Raw genomic sequence first — 17,652 nt, forward strand, 5'->3', positions numbered from 1 at the left:
GGTGATTTTTTCTTTATTTTTAAAGTGGAACATTTTTAACGATTTTTTTTATTTTATCTTATCAAATAAGGGTGATAACCTAGTTAGTTTTCTGCTTTTTAGATTTACCACAGCATAATCGTATCAAACCTTTGAGTATGAGTTTTATAACTTTGAATACTATGTACACAACAGCAAGTAGCACGGCGATAACGTCCAGCATATTTTGTTCGATAAAGTTAAGATCTGCCCCGGGGTAATGCATATGGGGAGCTCCCTTGTGACGGATTATGTATTCGATCCAGAAGCAAGCGGTCTCCATTGCAGTCTTAGGACGATCCCGGTAAACGGCGGAGGCTTCTTTGGCCTTCAGTTTAAACTGAGGATTGCCTAGCATTTGATTCAGAGCTTGGTCGAATGTCTCTTCGTTGAGCTGATGATAGTCGTAAAGCTGACCCCAACCTTCTCGTGCCACTGCTTCCACATTAGAGGATTGTTCCGCAAATAACGGAATGCCAAGGACGGGAACTCCGTGATAGCGAGCTTCAGCCATTCCTCCCAATCCTCCGTGAGATATGAACAGTACCACATTCTTGTGGGCCAATACGTCATCCTGGGGGACCCAACTTTTAGTCATTACGTTAGGCATAACATTCATGAACTCTGTCTCCGACTTCCAAAGGATGCGTTGCTTCAGCTTGGCCAAACTCTTCACGAAGATCTGAACCTTCTCCATCGGCATGTCAGACACCTTGACATTCGATCCCAAACAGAAGTAGATCGCACCATGTTCAGCCCCATCCAGCCACTGTTTGATGTCTTCCGGTAACTGACCCGGTTTAGTTTTAATCTGTAAACCACCTACTTCAACTACATTCTGAATATAGGGTCTTGGACCTGCGTGGGAGAAATGTGTGTTGAGTAACAGCAAGGAAACGTTCTTACGGACATCTTCGTAGGCCGGATATCGATTGGCAGGGAAATTGTAATCATAATATTTCCGCTGTTGATAAACAGAAAATGCTGAAAAAGCGTTCTCCGCAGCTCCGATCAAAAAGTTCTTCAAGCGATCCACAAATCCCATCCCCGTCTGGCTTGTCCCCAACATAATATGGGGAACCGCTGATAAAGCCCTTGGATTTCCCACCAAATCGGCCGTAATCTTAGTCAATCCAGCCGACCAAAGCACAACCGTTGGGGCATCAAAATGGGGACCAAAACCCAGTATATAATCAGCCACAAACACACCGGCAATCACCAAATCAAACTGTTCCCGCTTTATCTCCTCCATTTTGGGGTGATTGATAGTCGAATTTGCCGTTTCCATCATCGACTTCATCATCTTGGGAAGCTCCTTAAAAAGGTTCGGTTTCTCATTCAGAAACCGTTTCATCTGCTCGCTTGTATCGTGATCCAGTGGGATGATCACGTCTCGATAGTTTTTGACCGGTTTCGATAGCTTGAATGCACTGACCATGGTGACCTTGAAGGCAAAAAACCTTTTATTAAAAACAAGTGTAAAACATAAACACAAACAAACTTACCTCATGCCCACGTGCGGCTAAGCCCTTGAGCAGCGATTGTCCCACCAGAACGTGAGATTTGCTAGGGCTAGGGAATACGCAGAGGATTCTGGCCGATTGAACGACATTGCTTGCGAAAAACAGCAGCAGCAATCCCAGAAGAACGTAGCTTACCCGAAAGCTACTCGAAGCGGACGATTTCATTGCTGTTTGTGCTATTAGGTCCTACGAGATGTGTGTTCTTGAATACTCAACTTAACTGATCTCTCGGCTACTTGCTTCTAGCGAACCGACAACAATACGTTCGACCAACAGGTCAATTTAATCATTGAAGGAGAAGAAGATAAAGTGCGGTGTTCGAATGTGTGATGTTTTGAGGTATAAAAAATCATCTTAATATTTAAGGTAAAGATAAATTAAACAACATTCAACTACATATTAATAAAGAAACATAACAATTTACTAAACTAAAAGGCATTTTTCGGTAAAAAAGTTGTGGAAATTTTGCTAGCTCAAAACACGATCCATCCCGGTAACCATTTTATCCCAAGTAACGCTTTAAGTCTTATAGCAGGCTTATTGTATTCTCATGGGATGTTGTATCATGGGAAAATTTACAAAAAAAAAACCTAACATACTTTCAAGGTACCAGTCGGCGGTGATTTGGCAGTTGAATTATGTTTCGCACAGTTGACGTTCTAGGGTCATAACAGGCCAAAATTGATTATTTTTAATGGAAGTTAAAAGATTTAAGATTGATAGATTTTGCAATATTTTATACCGAACGTTTGGGGTTTTCACCAATTTTTGACAAATTTTGACGTATGTTTTGCAGAAAATTCGGTAGTTTTCAATGAACACGTGAAATTCAATAATACTAAAGGTAATAAAAAAAATGTCAATTGGTATCTTAAAAATAGACACGAATCTACGAGTTTAATGTTTTTTACCGACAATTTGTTCAGAAAAAAATTATTGTTCGGTGAAAATATTCAGTTATTCGTCAAGGGACAACTTCAGCGCCATCCTGTGGAAATTATTTTGACGTCATCGACTGAATTCGGGAACAACTTTAAAAGTTTAACTGAGGTTAAAATTTATAAAGAATGGTATGAATCGTCTCTGCTGAAAATTTCGTGTTGACTGCTGTTGTAAAAAAAATGACAGCAGCGAATATCACGGACTTTTTTGGTGATAAATTACTTAAATTTGGTAGCTGGAAATTTCAAACAACTGTCAGATATTGTCAATGTTAAAGATATATTTCAGCAATATTCACTGTACAATCGATAAATGTAACCGAACGCGTGGAAGTAATGACGAAAATTTCGTTTCATTTTCACTAAAGCGCGGCAACTTTTACAAAAAGATAGATCAATTTTACCGAAATTTGGTTGATTTTTATTCGAAACATTACAAAAGTAAGGTCACTATTGCCGAACAACTTACTTTCCCGAAAACCTATTCTTATTGATAGATAGATAGATAGTTTTATTTATTTAAAGAGGAGTTTAACCACGCAGGGTCATTCCCCCTCTGGATTAGGAGTAGTTACAATTCTTCAAACAATTTACATTTTCTTAGAAATTTTATCACTTTTCTTTCTTTTCCCTTGACGTTTGCCAAAATGGATGGAAGATCTCCAACGATTCCACTCTGTCGGCGTAATATTTCGTATTTACTGCAAATGGTAAATATGTGGTCGATGGTTAAATCGATATTACATGCGTCGCAGACATTGATGCAATTCCTTTCCACAAGATGTTTCTGTGTCAATCTGGTGTGACCAATCCGACATCTTGTTAGTATTACTTGTTCCTTACGATTTGGCTGGTCTACCCATGGTTCTATTATGAATTTCAGTTTGCGGAGTCCTTGAAAAGGTCTTTGTATCCAAATTTGTTGTTGATTGGACATAATTTCCTTCTTCACCCATCTCACAACGTCAGAAGCAGGAATGGGGATATTCCACAGTGGACTTGTTCTTCCAGTATTCGCCATCACATCAGCTTGCTCGTTTCCTTGTATTCCTGAATGACTAGGCACCCACATAAAAGTAATTTGCTTGCCCCATGACTCTTTTTCAATTATTTGTATGAGAGCGTGTCTGTTGTTACCTTTTTCAAGAGCTTGTAAACAGCTTGCCGAGTCTGACACAATCTGTGTTTTTCCGTGAGATCTTTCAACGGCCACGGCAAGGGCCGCTGCCTCTGCCGTGAAGATTGAGCATTGAATAGGTAATTTTCTGGCTATCAAAAAGTTTTTGCTGACAATGCCTATACCAACATCCTCACCCACTAAGGATCCATCAGTAAAAACCAAGCAGTGGTCTCGATATTTTTCGTTGATCGTTTTTATAAAATTAGCTTTAGCTGCCTCATTGCAATGACCAGCTTTGATCTGTTTTTTTATACTCCAGTCTATTGAGATCTCCGGAATGTTCCATGGCCGTTGTCCTACCCATAACATAGGCGTAATCTGTGGAAGCTCATGACCAGTTAAATGTTCAAATTTTTGATTGGCCATATGAAATAAATCAAAATTAGGTGTTACTGTTGTTTCAATCATAGGAGTTCTTCGTCTGAGTTGTTGGGAATGTATGTTTCGCATTTCAGGTTGACTAGCAACGCTAACAACATCATTATTCGAACCGTAAATTTTTTGTATTAAGTTACACGTTTTGCTGACAATGCAACAAATACTCGCATGTTGAAAATCCATTTTTCCATTTTCTACAGCAACAGTCATTTTTTCAGAAGTCCTGAAAGCTCCCGACGATATTCGAAGATAAGCATTGTAGCAGGGTTCCAGGGAATTGTAATTTTCCATGCTGTATAGTTCGATTCCGTAGAACAGTTTAGATAGAACTACAGCGTCACCAATCCGCAAAAGGGTGGTTCTAGAAGCAAATCGAGATATTGCTCTAAGAAGGTTTAGTCTGCTTTTCACGGCTTTCTTGGTTTCTTCAAAATGTCGTTTAAATGTACCTCGACGATCTAAGAAAACTCCCAAAATTTTTATGTTTCGGACACGTGTAACTGTTTCGTCATTCAATATTATCGGTGTTCGGTGATCACGATGATAATGACGCCTCCGTTTGCAATAGTGCATAGCTTTCGTCTTGGCGATAGATATTGTTAATCCGACTCCTTTAGCCCATTGATTGATAGTGAGTAGATCATTCTGTAACTTCTGACGTAATACATTCGTTTTAGATCCTTTGCGTGCAAGTATGAGGTCATCAGCATATCCAATCAAGAACGCCCCAGGGAGGGAGAGTGTGGATGTTTGATTCATAATGAGTACGAAAAACGTAACCGATACAACGGAGCCTTGTGGAACTCCATTCTCTAATGCTCTTACTTCAGAAAGTTGTCCACCTACTGAAACGCAGAATGTTCTTTCCGATAGAAACGAGCGAGCAAACTGAAATACACGCTGTCCAAGTTTAGCTTCACGAATAGCGTCCAAGATTTTTGATCGCCAGACCTGATCGTATGCTTTCGTGATATCCAGTGACAATATTTCACAATGTGTGTTATTTTGCTCTACCTCTCTTAGAAAGTTTCGTAAATAGAGGAAGTAAGTATTAGTTCCTCGGCCTACGCGGAATCCATGGTGCTCTTGATGTAGCGTTGAAGATGATTCTATATACGTTACAATTCTGTGTACAATACGTTCGTAGACTTTACTCAAGCAGCACAACAAAGATATGGGCCTAAAACCAGTAACACCAGTTTGATGTACATTTTGCTTGGGTATAGGAATAACAATGGCAGTTTTCCACGACCGAGGGAATATGCCTGTTTGCCATAGATGGTTGAAAGTGTCGAGCAGAATAACTTTAACTGATAGAGGTAGGTGTTTGATCATTTGGTAGCTAATTTGATCGAGGCCAACTGAATTGCCGGAGCAACGATTGATTGCCCTTTGTAGGTCACAAAATGTAAAATCTCGATCAAGGGAAGGATTTAGAATGTCTAATTCTGGAGTGTTAGGATTGTTGTAGTTGGGATCTGAAGTAGTTGACACGGTAGAATTTGCAAAATACTGGGCAAAATCTTCAGCAATTTCCAGTGGGTCCTCCTTAAACTGGCCTTCAGAATTGATACGCAGAATTTTATTCGTTTTCTTTCCTGAGATTCTATTAAAATTTTGCCACATACAAGAAACAGGTGTTTGTGGATTGAAACTCGAAGCAAATTGTTCCCACGAGTCAGCCTTGGCTTGCTTGATAATTCTTCTTGTTTGATTACGAATGTTTCTGAAATGAGCCATTGCTGCCATTTTCGTTTGATCATTTCCGCTTATTTTCTTTGCTTTGCGTAGGGCTTTTCTTCGCGCACGGACTGCTTCTTCAACTTCTGAGTTCCACCAGACAACGCCTATTCTTCTTATTGAAACTTTTACTAAACTTTGATATTTCCGCTTAATGTATTTTTTCGAACGTCTGGTAATTTTCATCATATTACTGTCAGTTACCAAACCTCAGGTAGTGTCTACTAAACAAATAGTAAAAATGCAGTTATTTTTATCTAACTTACCGCAAAACCGGTAAATTTATCCGATCTACAATTTAGTTTTACTGCATTTTTCAAAATTAATAAAAAAAAATTTGAATAAGCTTTTATAAATATCTGAGAAATGACACAAAAATACTTCTTATAACAAAATTTTTTATATTGATCACTGTAATATGTAGGGTGGCCACCCATTCGGGAAAAGCGGAAAACGCGGCAAAAAGACGGGATTTGAAATCCACCGGAAAAATGCGGGAAAAAGCCGGTAATTATTTCGAAAAGTCGGGAATTTTTGGTTCAGTGGATTGTTAAAAGAAGTTTGGTCAAAATATGTCGAAACTAGAGATCTTCCGAATATTCGTTGCTCTTTGAAGACTTTCAGATTTTGTGTTCCAAAACTATTTAAAAAAAATCAAAATGGACAAAAATTTTTTTTAATCCTTGGATACGATTTTAACACTGCTGCCGTGATTCAACGAAAACTTTAAATTTAAAGTTACTTTATTTCAATTTCATCTTGCATGTTTTTGACTTAGATTTTGTTCAGATTTGCCTTTTTTTTACTAATTTTTCAAAAAATCGTCCTGAATGGGTACCGTGTAGTAAATAGTTTAACAACTATTTGTATGACATCTTGAGCTCAAATTCGACTTTCATCATCAGTAATTTCGTTTTTTGTCCCAGATTCGTTTGGCCGGTTAAAATTTTTATTTGTTTAACAATTTCGACTTGATTGGCGTAATTTTAAAGGAATGAAAAAAAGCCCTGCTTATCAATCTGATGAATTGTAGTTTAATAATCATTTTCTACTAAAAGAAAGCTTCGTCGATTTTCGTATGTATGGTTTCAAAAATGATTATTCGGAATTTCGTTTGGTTTTCTGTTTTATAAAATCGGGAATTTCGTGAGACCATGCGGGAAAAAGTCGGGAAAAATGCGGGAAATCAAAAATTGATTTTGACTGGCCACCCTGCTGTAAGAATAAAAAGCAAACTCTAGTCTTTTTCAATACTGTCTAGTAATTGATTTATATATTAAGACGTTTGTGATTACAACGACATGAATTACAGCCAAGAAATTTGTTTCATTTTTCGATAACCGGAACACTTCATCCCGGATGAAAAAATTACTTGACATTGACAATGCCAAAAATCTGAAAAAAAAAAACGCTGCCAAAAATAAACAAAAATATGATCAATGGTATTAAACTAAGACAAAATAATGACAAAAATGTAACAAAACTGTGGCATAATTATGAAACGACTATGATAAAAATTTGACAATCAAATGACAAAAACCTGAAAGAACTATGACAAAAATATGACGTACTAAAAAGTTAATGACAAAGCTTTGAAAAAAAAACGACAAATGTGGTGAAAAAATTGTGGCAAAAATATGACAAATTTTACAAAATTATAACAAAAATATATAAAAAAAATGACAACAATTACACAAAAATTACAAATGTGATAAAAATAAGACGAAATTTTGAAAATATGTCAAAATTATGACCAAAATTTGACAATAAAACGACAAAAACCTGACAGAACTAAAATTAAAATTTAAAAATATAAAATAAAATTAAAAAATCTAACAAACATATGATAAAACTGCAGAGAACATAAAATTATGAAAAAATTATGACAAAAACCTTAAAATGTCAAAAATATGACAAATCTGCTAGAATATGAAAAGTTCTGTCAAAACAAAAATCGGCCTAAATTATGAAGAATGGGATTTTTATTTACAAAATTCCGACAAAAATATGTCAAAAAAGACAAAATGATGACAAATAGGACAGTAAATGACAAAAATTCAACAAAATATGACAAAAATCCGAAAAAAAAGAATATGTTACAAAAATAAGACAAATATGATAGAAAATATGACGAAATTATCATAAAATATGACAAAATTAAGACAAAACTAAGAGCTTGTGATATGTAGCTCAGTTGTCACGTTAGTTGCTCCTGAGCCGATGTCTATGAGTTCGAATCCAGAAGTAAACATCGAACACAGTCGTACCGGATAAGTTTTTCCGTTATTTTCCGCAAACGGCATCGTTGATATAAGTCATGAATGACATGAAGGTGTTAAAATACGGTTGCCAGAATTTTTTCAGCTCGTATCGGGGCCGAACATAGCGAGCAATTTTTATAAAAAACCTGGCAAAATCCGGGCATTCGATTTAAAATTTACGACCATAAATCCGCGAAATATCCGGGCAAATTTTATCAAAACTCAGAAATTCCTTAACAAAAATTAAAAAAAAAATATGAAAAAAAAATGTTTTACATCAAAATTCATTGATTGATTTTGAACCATATTTTAGGCTTCCAAAAAACCTTTCATGATTATTTTTATAAAACTTGCTCATAAAATTTCGTTTTGCAGGTGTTTGTTGTTTTTTTTTGTTTCATTTGCCAAATAAAGTGAAAAAGTCTGGCAAAATCCGGGCATTTTTCAATGAAATCCGGATAACCGGGCCGGGACGGACTGTTCTTAAATTTAGTTTTAAATATCCGGGCGAACCCGGATAAAACCGAGCAATCTGGCAACCTTATGTTAAAACGACTTTAATCGAAATAAAAATAAAACAAAACTATGCAGAACATTTTGGCAATCAAATGAAAAAAATCTAACAGAACTATGACAAAAATACGATTAATGAAAAATGACAAAAATTTACAATAAAATAACGAAAAATGTGACAAAGCCTTAATAAAGCTTTGTCATAATTTTGTTTTTTTTTATTTAGTTTGATCACATTTTTGTCATATCTTCATTAAAGTTTTTGTAATGTCGTATTTTTGCCAAATTCTTATCACAGTGACATTTGAAATAATTATCTACCAGTATCGTCAGATTGCTGTCATTTTTTTGCCAAATTTGGTCATATTTGTCATTTTTTATTAGTTATTATAGTTGTCATATTTTTATCACATTTGTCATTTTTTTTTTTCGATTATAGTTTTAACATTTTTATGTCATTAGCGACTTATATCAACGATGCAGTTGGCGGGCAGTCATTGAAAAACTTATCCAGTACAGCTGTGATCGGTATTTACTCTTGGACTCGAACTCACGGACATCGGCTCAGAAACAAGGTTGCCGAATTCACAGAAAATTCTATAATTTCAGTAAATTTTGAGCAAATTTTCATCACAGATTCTGTGTCACAGAACACAGAATTTTGGAAGTATTCAAAGATTTCACAGAATTTTTAGATTTAGGACGTTTTTTTTTCAAAATTATTTTTTTTTATGTCAATATAAATTTTCGACAATTATCTTTGAATTGAAAATTGTTATACAATTTGTAATGTTTATTGATTTTTTTTGAATAAAATGTAAAATGACGCGATCTGACAAGACTTTTGAATGAAATTAATGGAAAAAGCATCACAGAAATCCATCACAGAATTTTTGAGTGAAATTACAGAAATTCAGAATTTATTTTCGTCAGAACACAGAATTTTTTTTCGGCAACCTTGCTCAGGAAGCAACTGATTTGTCAACTGAGCTATACAGATTTGTCATATTTTCCATAATGTTGTTAAATTTTTGTCAAAGTTTTGTCGAGTTTTGTCATTATTGTAAATTTTTTTTAATTATTTTGTCATTTTTTTTTTGTTGAAAAAGTTTCTCGACGATTTCAGTCTCAAAAAATCATAAAACGTTGTTTATTTACTACATCCGCCTTTATCAAGGAAAAGTAATTTTTCGTTTTAATTGTCCACGCAAAATAAACGTGCCGAAACATCGGATGTAGCAAATAAACATCGTTTTATGATTTTTTGAGACTGAAATCGACGAGAAACTTTTTCAACATTACTGGATCAGTCGATAGGAAAATTCATTTTTTTTTTTGTTTTGTCAGTTTTTTTTTCATTTTATTTTCAACTTTATGCCATCTGTCATATTTTTATTGATTTTATATTTTGGACATGGCTTTGTCATTTTATTTGTCGTTTATTTTGACGAAATAACGATGCGTGTCGTGCATTTCTTGGTCTGTCGGCTTCGCTCTCTGCCCGAATCACCACCCACCGTACCTACTCGGAGAGCAAACAAACACGTTTTGCTGGACGTGGTGCTTGTAGTTCTAGAAATTCAGGAATGATTTTACGTTTATAATTTTCATATTTTTGTGAAATCTCACAGCGTGATTTGTTGCACCTCACTAGAATGTAGATTAAATAAGCTTTCCAGTGAATATACTTTTGATTGGTCCAAACAAAGTAAAAGCACTGATAATCCGGGTACAACCTGACGGTGGACCACAAAAACAGATGAAATTTCAATTTGTAAAAAAAATTGCGCAAAGTAGTGAACTTTGAAAAATTCCAGTAAATTCAATTTTTGTTGCATCAAAAATCTAAAGACAGCAAAATGTTGGAAATTCAATAGATTTCGTAGTCATATTTTTTCTAAAACTCTACCATCGCTCAAACAGTATTTACTAGCAATCGAATGAAAAGTAGGTTTTTTAGACCACTTTTTTAACTTTTTGTGACCATTTCATTAAAAAAAATTTAAAAAAATATTTCTTGTATCCATGATGTAGCATTAACTTCAGCTTTCATATGCATAAGGCAAATATTTTTTTGGACGTGGAACATACACTGCCGGCCAAAAGTTTGGGATCACCCACTAAAAAACATGCAAATTTTGATCGTTCATATCTCAGCCGTCTTAGGACATATTGAAAATCTTCTGATCTCATTTGAAAGATAATGAGCAATAGCTATATCGGAGGTATTTTGCCCAAATATAATGTTTTAGTTTTGAACTTAAAACTTAACCTAAAGTTATAACATTTTCAAAAAGTCGCACTCAATATTCAAAGCCGATCATCTCGGGATAGGGTGGACCAAATCCCAAAATTTGAGTGGCATGAGAATTCCTGTTCTTTACTTCACAAAACATAATCAAAAAAATTTGAGAAAAAATTCAAGAATGTATTTTCAATTAATAAAATAGACACTCGAGTTATCGTCCAAAAGTTTGGGATCACCTCTTTGTATGGTGAGTTTGGGATCATTCTTATAAAAACATGCAAATTTGTTTTATTCATATCTTTCTCATCTAACATCGTATTGCAGAGCTGAAGGGTTCATTTGGAAGCTTAGGAATTGTTGTTTTTTAATAAATTCATTCAAAAATTATATTTTAAGGTGAGAACTATAAAAAAAATCTGAGAACTTTCAAAAAAACAATTAATTTCAGGTGATTTTTTTATGGTTATGGATTTAAAATATAATTTTTGAATGAATTTATTAAAAAACAACATTTCCTAAGCTTCCAAATGAACCCTTCAGCTCTGCAATACGATGTTAGATGAGAAAGATATGAATAAAACAAATTTGCATGTTTTTATAAGAATGATCCCAAACTCACCATACAAAGAGGTGATCCCAAACTTTTGGACGATAACTCAAGTGTCTATTTTATTAATTAAAAATACATTCTTGAATTTTTTCTCAAATTTTTTTGATTGTGTTTTGAGAAGTAAAGAACAGGAATTCTAATGCCACTCAAATTTTGAGATTTGGTCCACCCTATCCCGAGATGATCGGCTTTGAATATTGAGTGCGATTGTTTGAAAATGTTATAACTTTAGGTTATGATTTAAGTTCAAAACTAAAACATTATATTTGGGCAAAATACCTCCGAGATAGCTATTGCTCATTATCTTTCAAATGAGATCAGAAGATTTTCAATATGTCCTAAGACGGCTGAGATATGAACGATCAAAATTTGCATGTTTTTTAGTGGGTGATCCCAAACTTTTGGCCGGCAGTGTATGAACTACAGCAGTTTTCGTGAGGCATGTTTTTTTCGGATTTTTTTTTTCTTTCAAGCTGAATAACGAGAAAACTTGTAACTTTAGCTGTATATAATGTTCTAACCATATTTTACTGACATTACAAGGTTTCTATTGATATAAGTTATGTTTAAATCGGTTGAACACACCAAAAGTTATAACGGTTTGAGCTTGTGGTGTCAAATTGACACTCCTAGTGCTGATTAGGGTAATGAAATCTAATGCGGATGAGGGTTAAAGCATTTCAAAGTTTGGCGGAAGCCGTCATCTTTGATTTTAAAATGTCGTCAAAAATCTATTTTCCGACGTCCTCACAAGGCCCTGGTGTATTCATTTCCTTAATTTATTTTTGCAAAACACCGAAGGTTTTTTTCACGCATTGCAATTCGCGTACACTGTGGCCAGCCTTTAAAAACGAACTTACGAAATCCATTCGGTGAATGAACATTTCGCTTCACGCTCACTGTGTTTGTACAGAAAGTGAAAAAAAAATCATGGCTGGTTTAGCATTCATTAGTCAACCATTTCAACATTAAGGTCATACTGATTGGACCGTGCATCGAATTTATTTTGACCATGATAGTAGGTTTAGCATTCTAATAGGGATAAATAGAACCCTTGTACCATTTACGGGAACTTTTCGATTCTAACATTTCAGAATATTTGATCCATGCTTGAACAAAAGTTAAGTATGTGATGAAAATGCTTCTTAAAATTTCTATCTGCTCATTTTCAATACCTATAATTTTCTTCTAATCTTCTTCTATCCATCGATAAATTTTCAAATCTTGAATGTTCTCACTAACATAAAATTCATCGATAAGGCCGTATAAATAATTTATCAATAGGGATCAATGGATCTGGAAATTATAGAATTGTAAAATACCTATTTTGCTCAAATTTTACAATCCCTTTGACCTAATGAGCTTGTGTAGGTGCTTGATTCATCAAAGGTTCCAAGAAAAAAAGTTCAAGGATTGTTTTTTTTAAGTTTATCCCCGATTGAAGCACCGTCTTACGCGTACTCACTAACACTTTACAACCTACATTATATTCCGTTTGTCCACTTGTACAGGCTGAGGAGATACTTCAATATTTGTTTGCCTGATTGCGAGTGTCCGAGCAAACTGTCTGAAAAAATGTGAATATCATGACAAAAAATATAAATATTGCAAAAAAAGGATGTTTCAAAGAAGGTCATTTGTTGATTCCGTCTTGGACAAAAATATTTTTTTTTAATTTACGATTTTAATATTCTAATTTAATATACAAATTCACAAATACAATTAAATTGTATCGAACGGTGGTGTTCAATAGGTAAATAACCGTAAACACACAAACAATATTCGTCGTTGGGTGCTGGTAAATATCGTCTACAGAACTGTGACTGGCAGAAATCATTAGGAACGTCTCTGGTATCGAAATCTGCTGGTCATGATTCACCAGATAACAAAAATAATTAGAGTAGTAAATATGGTGCTCAGTAAAACCAGTTTTGATCTTCAGAGGTAGATTAAGCAGTCAGCGGGTAGGGTATTCATCTTTTTTCAGAACGAAAACAGTACTAATGTGATAATTAGTTCGAATACAACGTGATTCTACGTATGTATCTATATATATAAAAAGCAATTTCTGTATGTTTGTTTGTTTGTTTGTTTGTTTGTTTGTTTGTTTGTCCTCTATAGACTCACTCTCCACATAAATAATTAAAATCCCGGGAAAAAGGAAAAAAAAAAAATATATAGACTCAGCCGTCTTAAGGGCTAGAGAGCTGAAATTTGGCATGGATGCTCATTAGGACCAGGAAGGATGAAAAATGTTCTTAGATTTTCGGATGACCCCTTCTGAAGGGGGTCGTCCATAGAACACAAATATTGTTTTCGCGGTATTGACGTTACTTTTCGTCGAATCGTGTTGAAAATTTGCACATGAGTGTTTTGAAAGATAAGCAATCGATTTCAGGTGTCAAATTTTATGTAAGGGGTCAGCCAAAGGGGTCGTCCATATTAACTGATTGCTGTTTTTGCGATATTGATGTTATTATACATCATATTCAGATGAAAATTGGTACACGATCGTTTTGAGTGACGTGCAATCGATTTGAGGTATCAAATTCAGTGTAAGGGGCCGGCAAAAGGGGTCGTCGATATTAAATTTTCAGTATCTTAGTGATATCGACGTTTTTATACATCGGATTGGGGTGAAAATTTGTACATAGGAGTTATAAGGGACAAGCAACAGATTTCACTTATCAAAACTAAAATCAGAGGTCGGCCAAAGGGGTCGTCCATATTAACTATTCACTGTTGATGCGATATTGTCGTTATTATACATCGAATTCAGACGAAAATTGGTACACGAGAGTTTTGAGAGATGAGCAATGGATTTCAGGTATTAAATTCAGTGTAAGAGGCCGGCAAAGGAGGTCGTCCATATAATCATAGTCGTCCATTTCAATATTTTTGCAATATCGTCGTTATTTTACATCGGATTGAGATGAAAATTTGCACACGGTAGTTTTCAGGGACGAGCAACCGATTTCAGATGTCAAATGTTTTGCCAGCGGTCGACGAAAGGGGTCGTCCATATAAATTAATTCTTCACTATTTTTAGCAATATTGACGTTATTATACAATGGATTGCTTTGAAAATTTGCACACGGGAGTTTTGAGGGAAGGGCAATCAATTTCAGTCATCAAAGATTGTATAAGAGCCCCCGAAAGGGGATTAGCTTTTTGGCAATAATTGCGTTGTTATGCAATGATCGTATCGAAATTTATACACGGGGTTTTTTGGCACGGTTAAAGGATTTCTGACTTCAAATTTAGTAGCAGACGACAGACAAAGTGATCGACCAATATTTTTGCAATTATTACTTAACAATGAATTCAAAAGTGCATCGGAAAAATGCTTGGCAATTGGCTTTCATACAAACTGTTCATGACTTCTTCCAAGTTGAAAGCGAAACGGAGTTCGTATGGGATCAGCTAGTGATTGAATAAAGTATTTGCGCTTTCTGATTTGTTTATAATGGGGTACCGGTGTGCAACGATCATCTTCCATAGGTTCCATTGTTTGATTGGAACGTATTATTGATTTTCACAAATAAGAAATTTACCTTAACAAAATATCTCTTGAATCTACTCATATTTATAGGGCTAAATTCTCTAAGGGCAGAAACCGAGAGAAAAATAAAAAATACTTGTAATTGCTGAAGCCGGTTCGCTCTTGAGGACTTAATTTATATCACACGATGTCCCATGAATGATTCTCGAAGCACCTGGCACAGCCCTGTGCCGCACAGGGTTTACTATCTATCGAAACTTACTTGATAAAGGTGTGCAAATTAAAATGAGGCCCTGATAAGGTGCGACCAGAGCTCTTTAGATAACGTCGTTTATTGTTCTTCGGGTATCATTCTCCACATTTGGTTCCGATTTGTTATTTTTATTTTCCTTTGACAACAGAAAATTGTCGAATAAAAAAGAAGATTTCTTTATTTGGTAGTCCTATCAAACTCATGTCAATTTTCAAAACAGATTGTAGATTGACACTTTGTAGATTTGCCCAAAAAATCTGATCTGTGCAAAATTTCAGCTCAGTTGGACTTCATTTAGGAGTACCGTAAACTGGGGGAACTTTGATCTGCGGGGTAACTTTGATCAACATGAAATTTTTGCAGATAATCATCATTAACTAAGTATAAAATTAAAATATCTGAAAACTGTTTACTACGTTCGAAAGCCTGTAAATTGAGGTACAAACGAGCTTAATTTGGTTTTTATTAAAAGATTTTTTATATTACTAGTAATATTACTTAAAATATAATTTTAAAATCCTTAAATATCTGGTTTTTTGAAGGCTCACAAACAAACATCTCTCCTGATCAAATTTAAGCATGTAGGAGCAAATGGGCTGTTTAATGTGAAAGTTCAACTCATTTCTTAGTTTAGGTTAAGTTTAAGTGTTATTTTTATGGTCATTTGATGATAATTTTTGGATATTGAAAAAAATGGTCATTTTACATGGAAAAGCCCGTATAGAAAAAATATCTACAAACCCTATCAAATTGTTGAATTTGAGAGAGAAAAAAAGAACATGGGAACAGAACGAGGACTTAGGGAATTGCATGAAGGTAAGATTTTATTCGTTTTTAAGGCCAAAAAAATTGAGAAATGTTTATTATTTTTGCCCCTAAATGTATGCAGAAACATCGTCCATCTTTTGAGTATATTTGTTTTTGAAAGAAAACGTTGAAAAATTCAATTGAGTCTAACAAAAATTTACTGTTATCGATGTTTTGAGCATTCTGTGCTTAATGGCATCAACACAATAATTTTGAAGATGTTAAGATACGAAAAAAACCAGAGTGATCAAAGTTACCCCGAAACTTGAAATCTGGTTTTGTAACAAACATTTAATTATAACCACAAATGTAGTATGAATTTACTGAAATCAATGATCATGTTTAATACTCCTCACCTCAGTAAGGGTTTTAAAGCTTTTAGGTATTACAAAAAAGCAACCCCTTCCTAAATATTAAAAAATGAATGAAAAAAGTGATCAAAGTTCCCCCAGTTCACGGTACCTCAGTTTCGATTTTTTGACTTTTTAAAATGCATAAAACGTCGACTCTGGTGCTATCTTTAAAATAAATTAGGCGAAAAATCGATTTTCTGGACTGTATTTCAGAAAACCAGCGGCGTCATAGTAGCATTATAAAATAAATCAAAAATCGCTTCATACGACTTGTCACCCATCTGAATGTTTATTAGGTTTCTTAAACATAATTTGTCACTAGGGTAATCCAGATGTTTTACAGCACGGCGTATCTAATTATAATTTAAAAACAAATAAAGAATAGTGAAAATTAAATTTCAATGTCACCGATTTACAAAACGAAAAAACAATACGAAAATTATGAAAAATTTCAAACGCAAAAATATTACAAAAACAACAAAATTTACAAAAATGACAGTTGACAAAAATTAAAAAAAAGAGGTAAAACTGCAAAAATCACAGAAATAGCCAGTATTCAATTTTTGTATGTTTTGTTATATTCATTAATTTTATTTTTTTTTTTTTTCATTAATTTTTGTCCTTTTGTAACTTTTTTTCAGTTTTGTTATTTATTAAATTATTAATTTTTATCATTTTTATCCGTTTTAGAATTTTCAATTTTCTTTCAATTTTCTGAAGAGTATTGATAGAGCCCCACAATATACACCAAACAGTCTTTAGAGAGTCTCGAGAGAGTCTCAAGTTATGTCTCTAAAGAGTGTGAAGAAATCTCCGAAGAATAGGCCCAAATGAGAATCAATCTTCTCTGGGAAAGTGCAAAAAGAGTCTCAAAAATTCCTTAAATAGTCTCAGAACAGTCGTAAAAGTGTCTCTAAAATACCTTAAAGTGCTTCCAGAGTGCTGAAAGAACTTTAAAAGAGACTCAGAAGAGTTTTGAAACAACTTCACAACAGTTATAAACATCTTGAAGCAATCTATAAAAACATTAAGAGAGCCTCTAAATAGTTTTTTTTAAGTCTCAAAAAAGTTTGAAAAAGGTCAAAAGTGTCAAATAGAGTCAAAAAAACTCGTGCCAAAAGTGCCTCGAAATTCCCTCAGAGATTCTCATCAAGTCCTAAAAAATGGCTTTGAGAGGAGCTAAGCTTGTTCTGAAAACAATCTACAAAGAGTATCGAATCAATCTTAAAATAATTTTGATATGGTTTTACAAGAGTCTCAAACGAATCTCAAAAGACTTTGAAGAGGATCTCAGAAAAAATCCATGAGAGTCTTTTTTTCAAATT

General features: G+C 34.3%; 2 protein-coding genes across 5 annotated transcripts in view; one reads left to right on the forward strand and one right to left on the reverse strand.

The window, feature by feature from the left end:
• Positions 1-17,652, forward strand: part of LOC129756720 (serine/threonine-protein kinase N) — a 295,803-nt gene that overhangs the window by 201,823 nt on the left and 76,328 nt on the right. The window lies entirely within an intron of this gene.
• On the reverse strand, positions 30-1,775 carry LOC129756722 (UDP-glucosyltransferase 2-like). The gene is made up of 2 exons (XM_055753717.1): positions 1,524-1,775; positions 30-1,462 (listed from the first exon to the last, which is right to left on the reverse strand). The coding sequence occupies exons 1-2, from the start codon at positions 1,704-1,706 to the stop codon at positions 80-82; spliced, it is 1,566 nt and encodes a 521-aa protein (XP_055609692.1). The 5' UTR covers positions 1,707-1,775; the 3' UTR covers positions 30-79.

This window comes from Uranotaenia lowii, chromosome 3, assembly GCF_029784155.1.
Source record: "Uranotaenia lowii strain MFRU-FL chromosome 3, ASM2978415v1, whole genome shotgun sequence".
NCBI lineage: Eukaryota > Metazoa > Arthropoda > Insecta > Diptera > Culicidae > Uranotaenia > Uranotaenia lowii.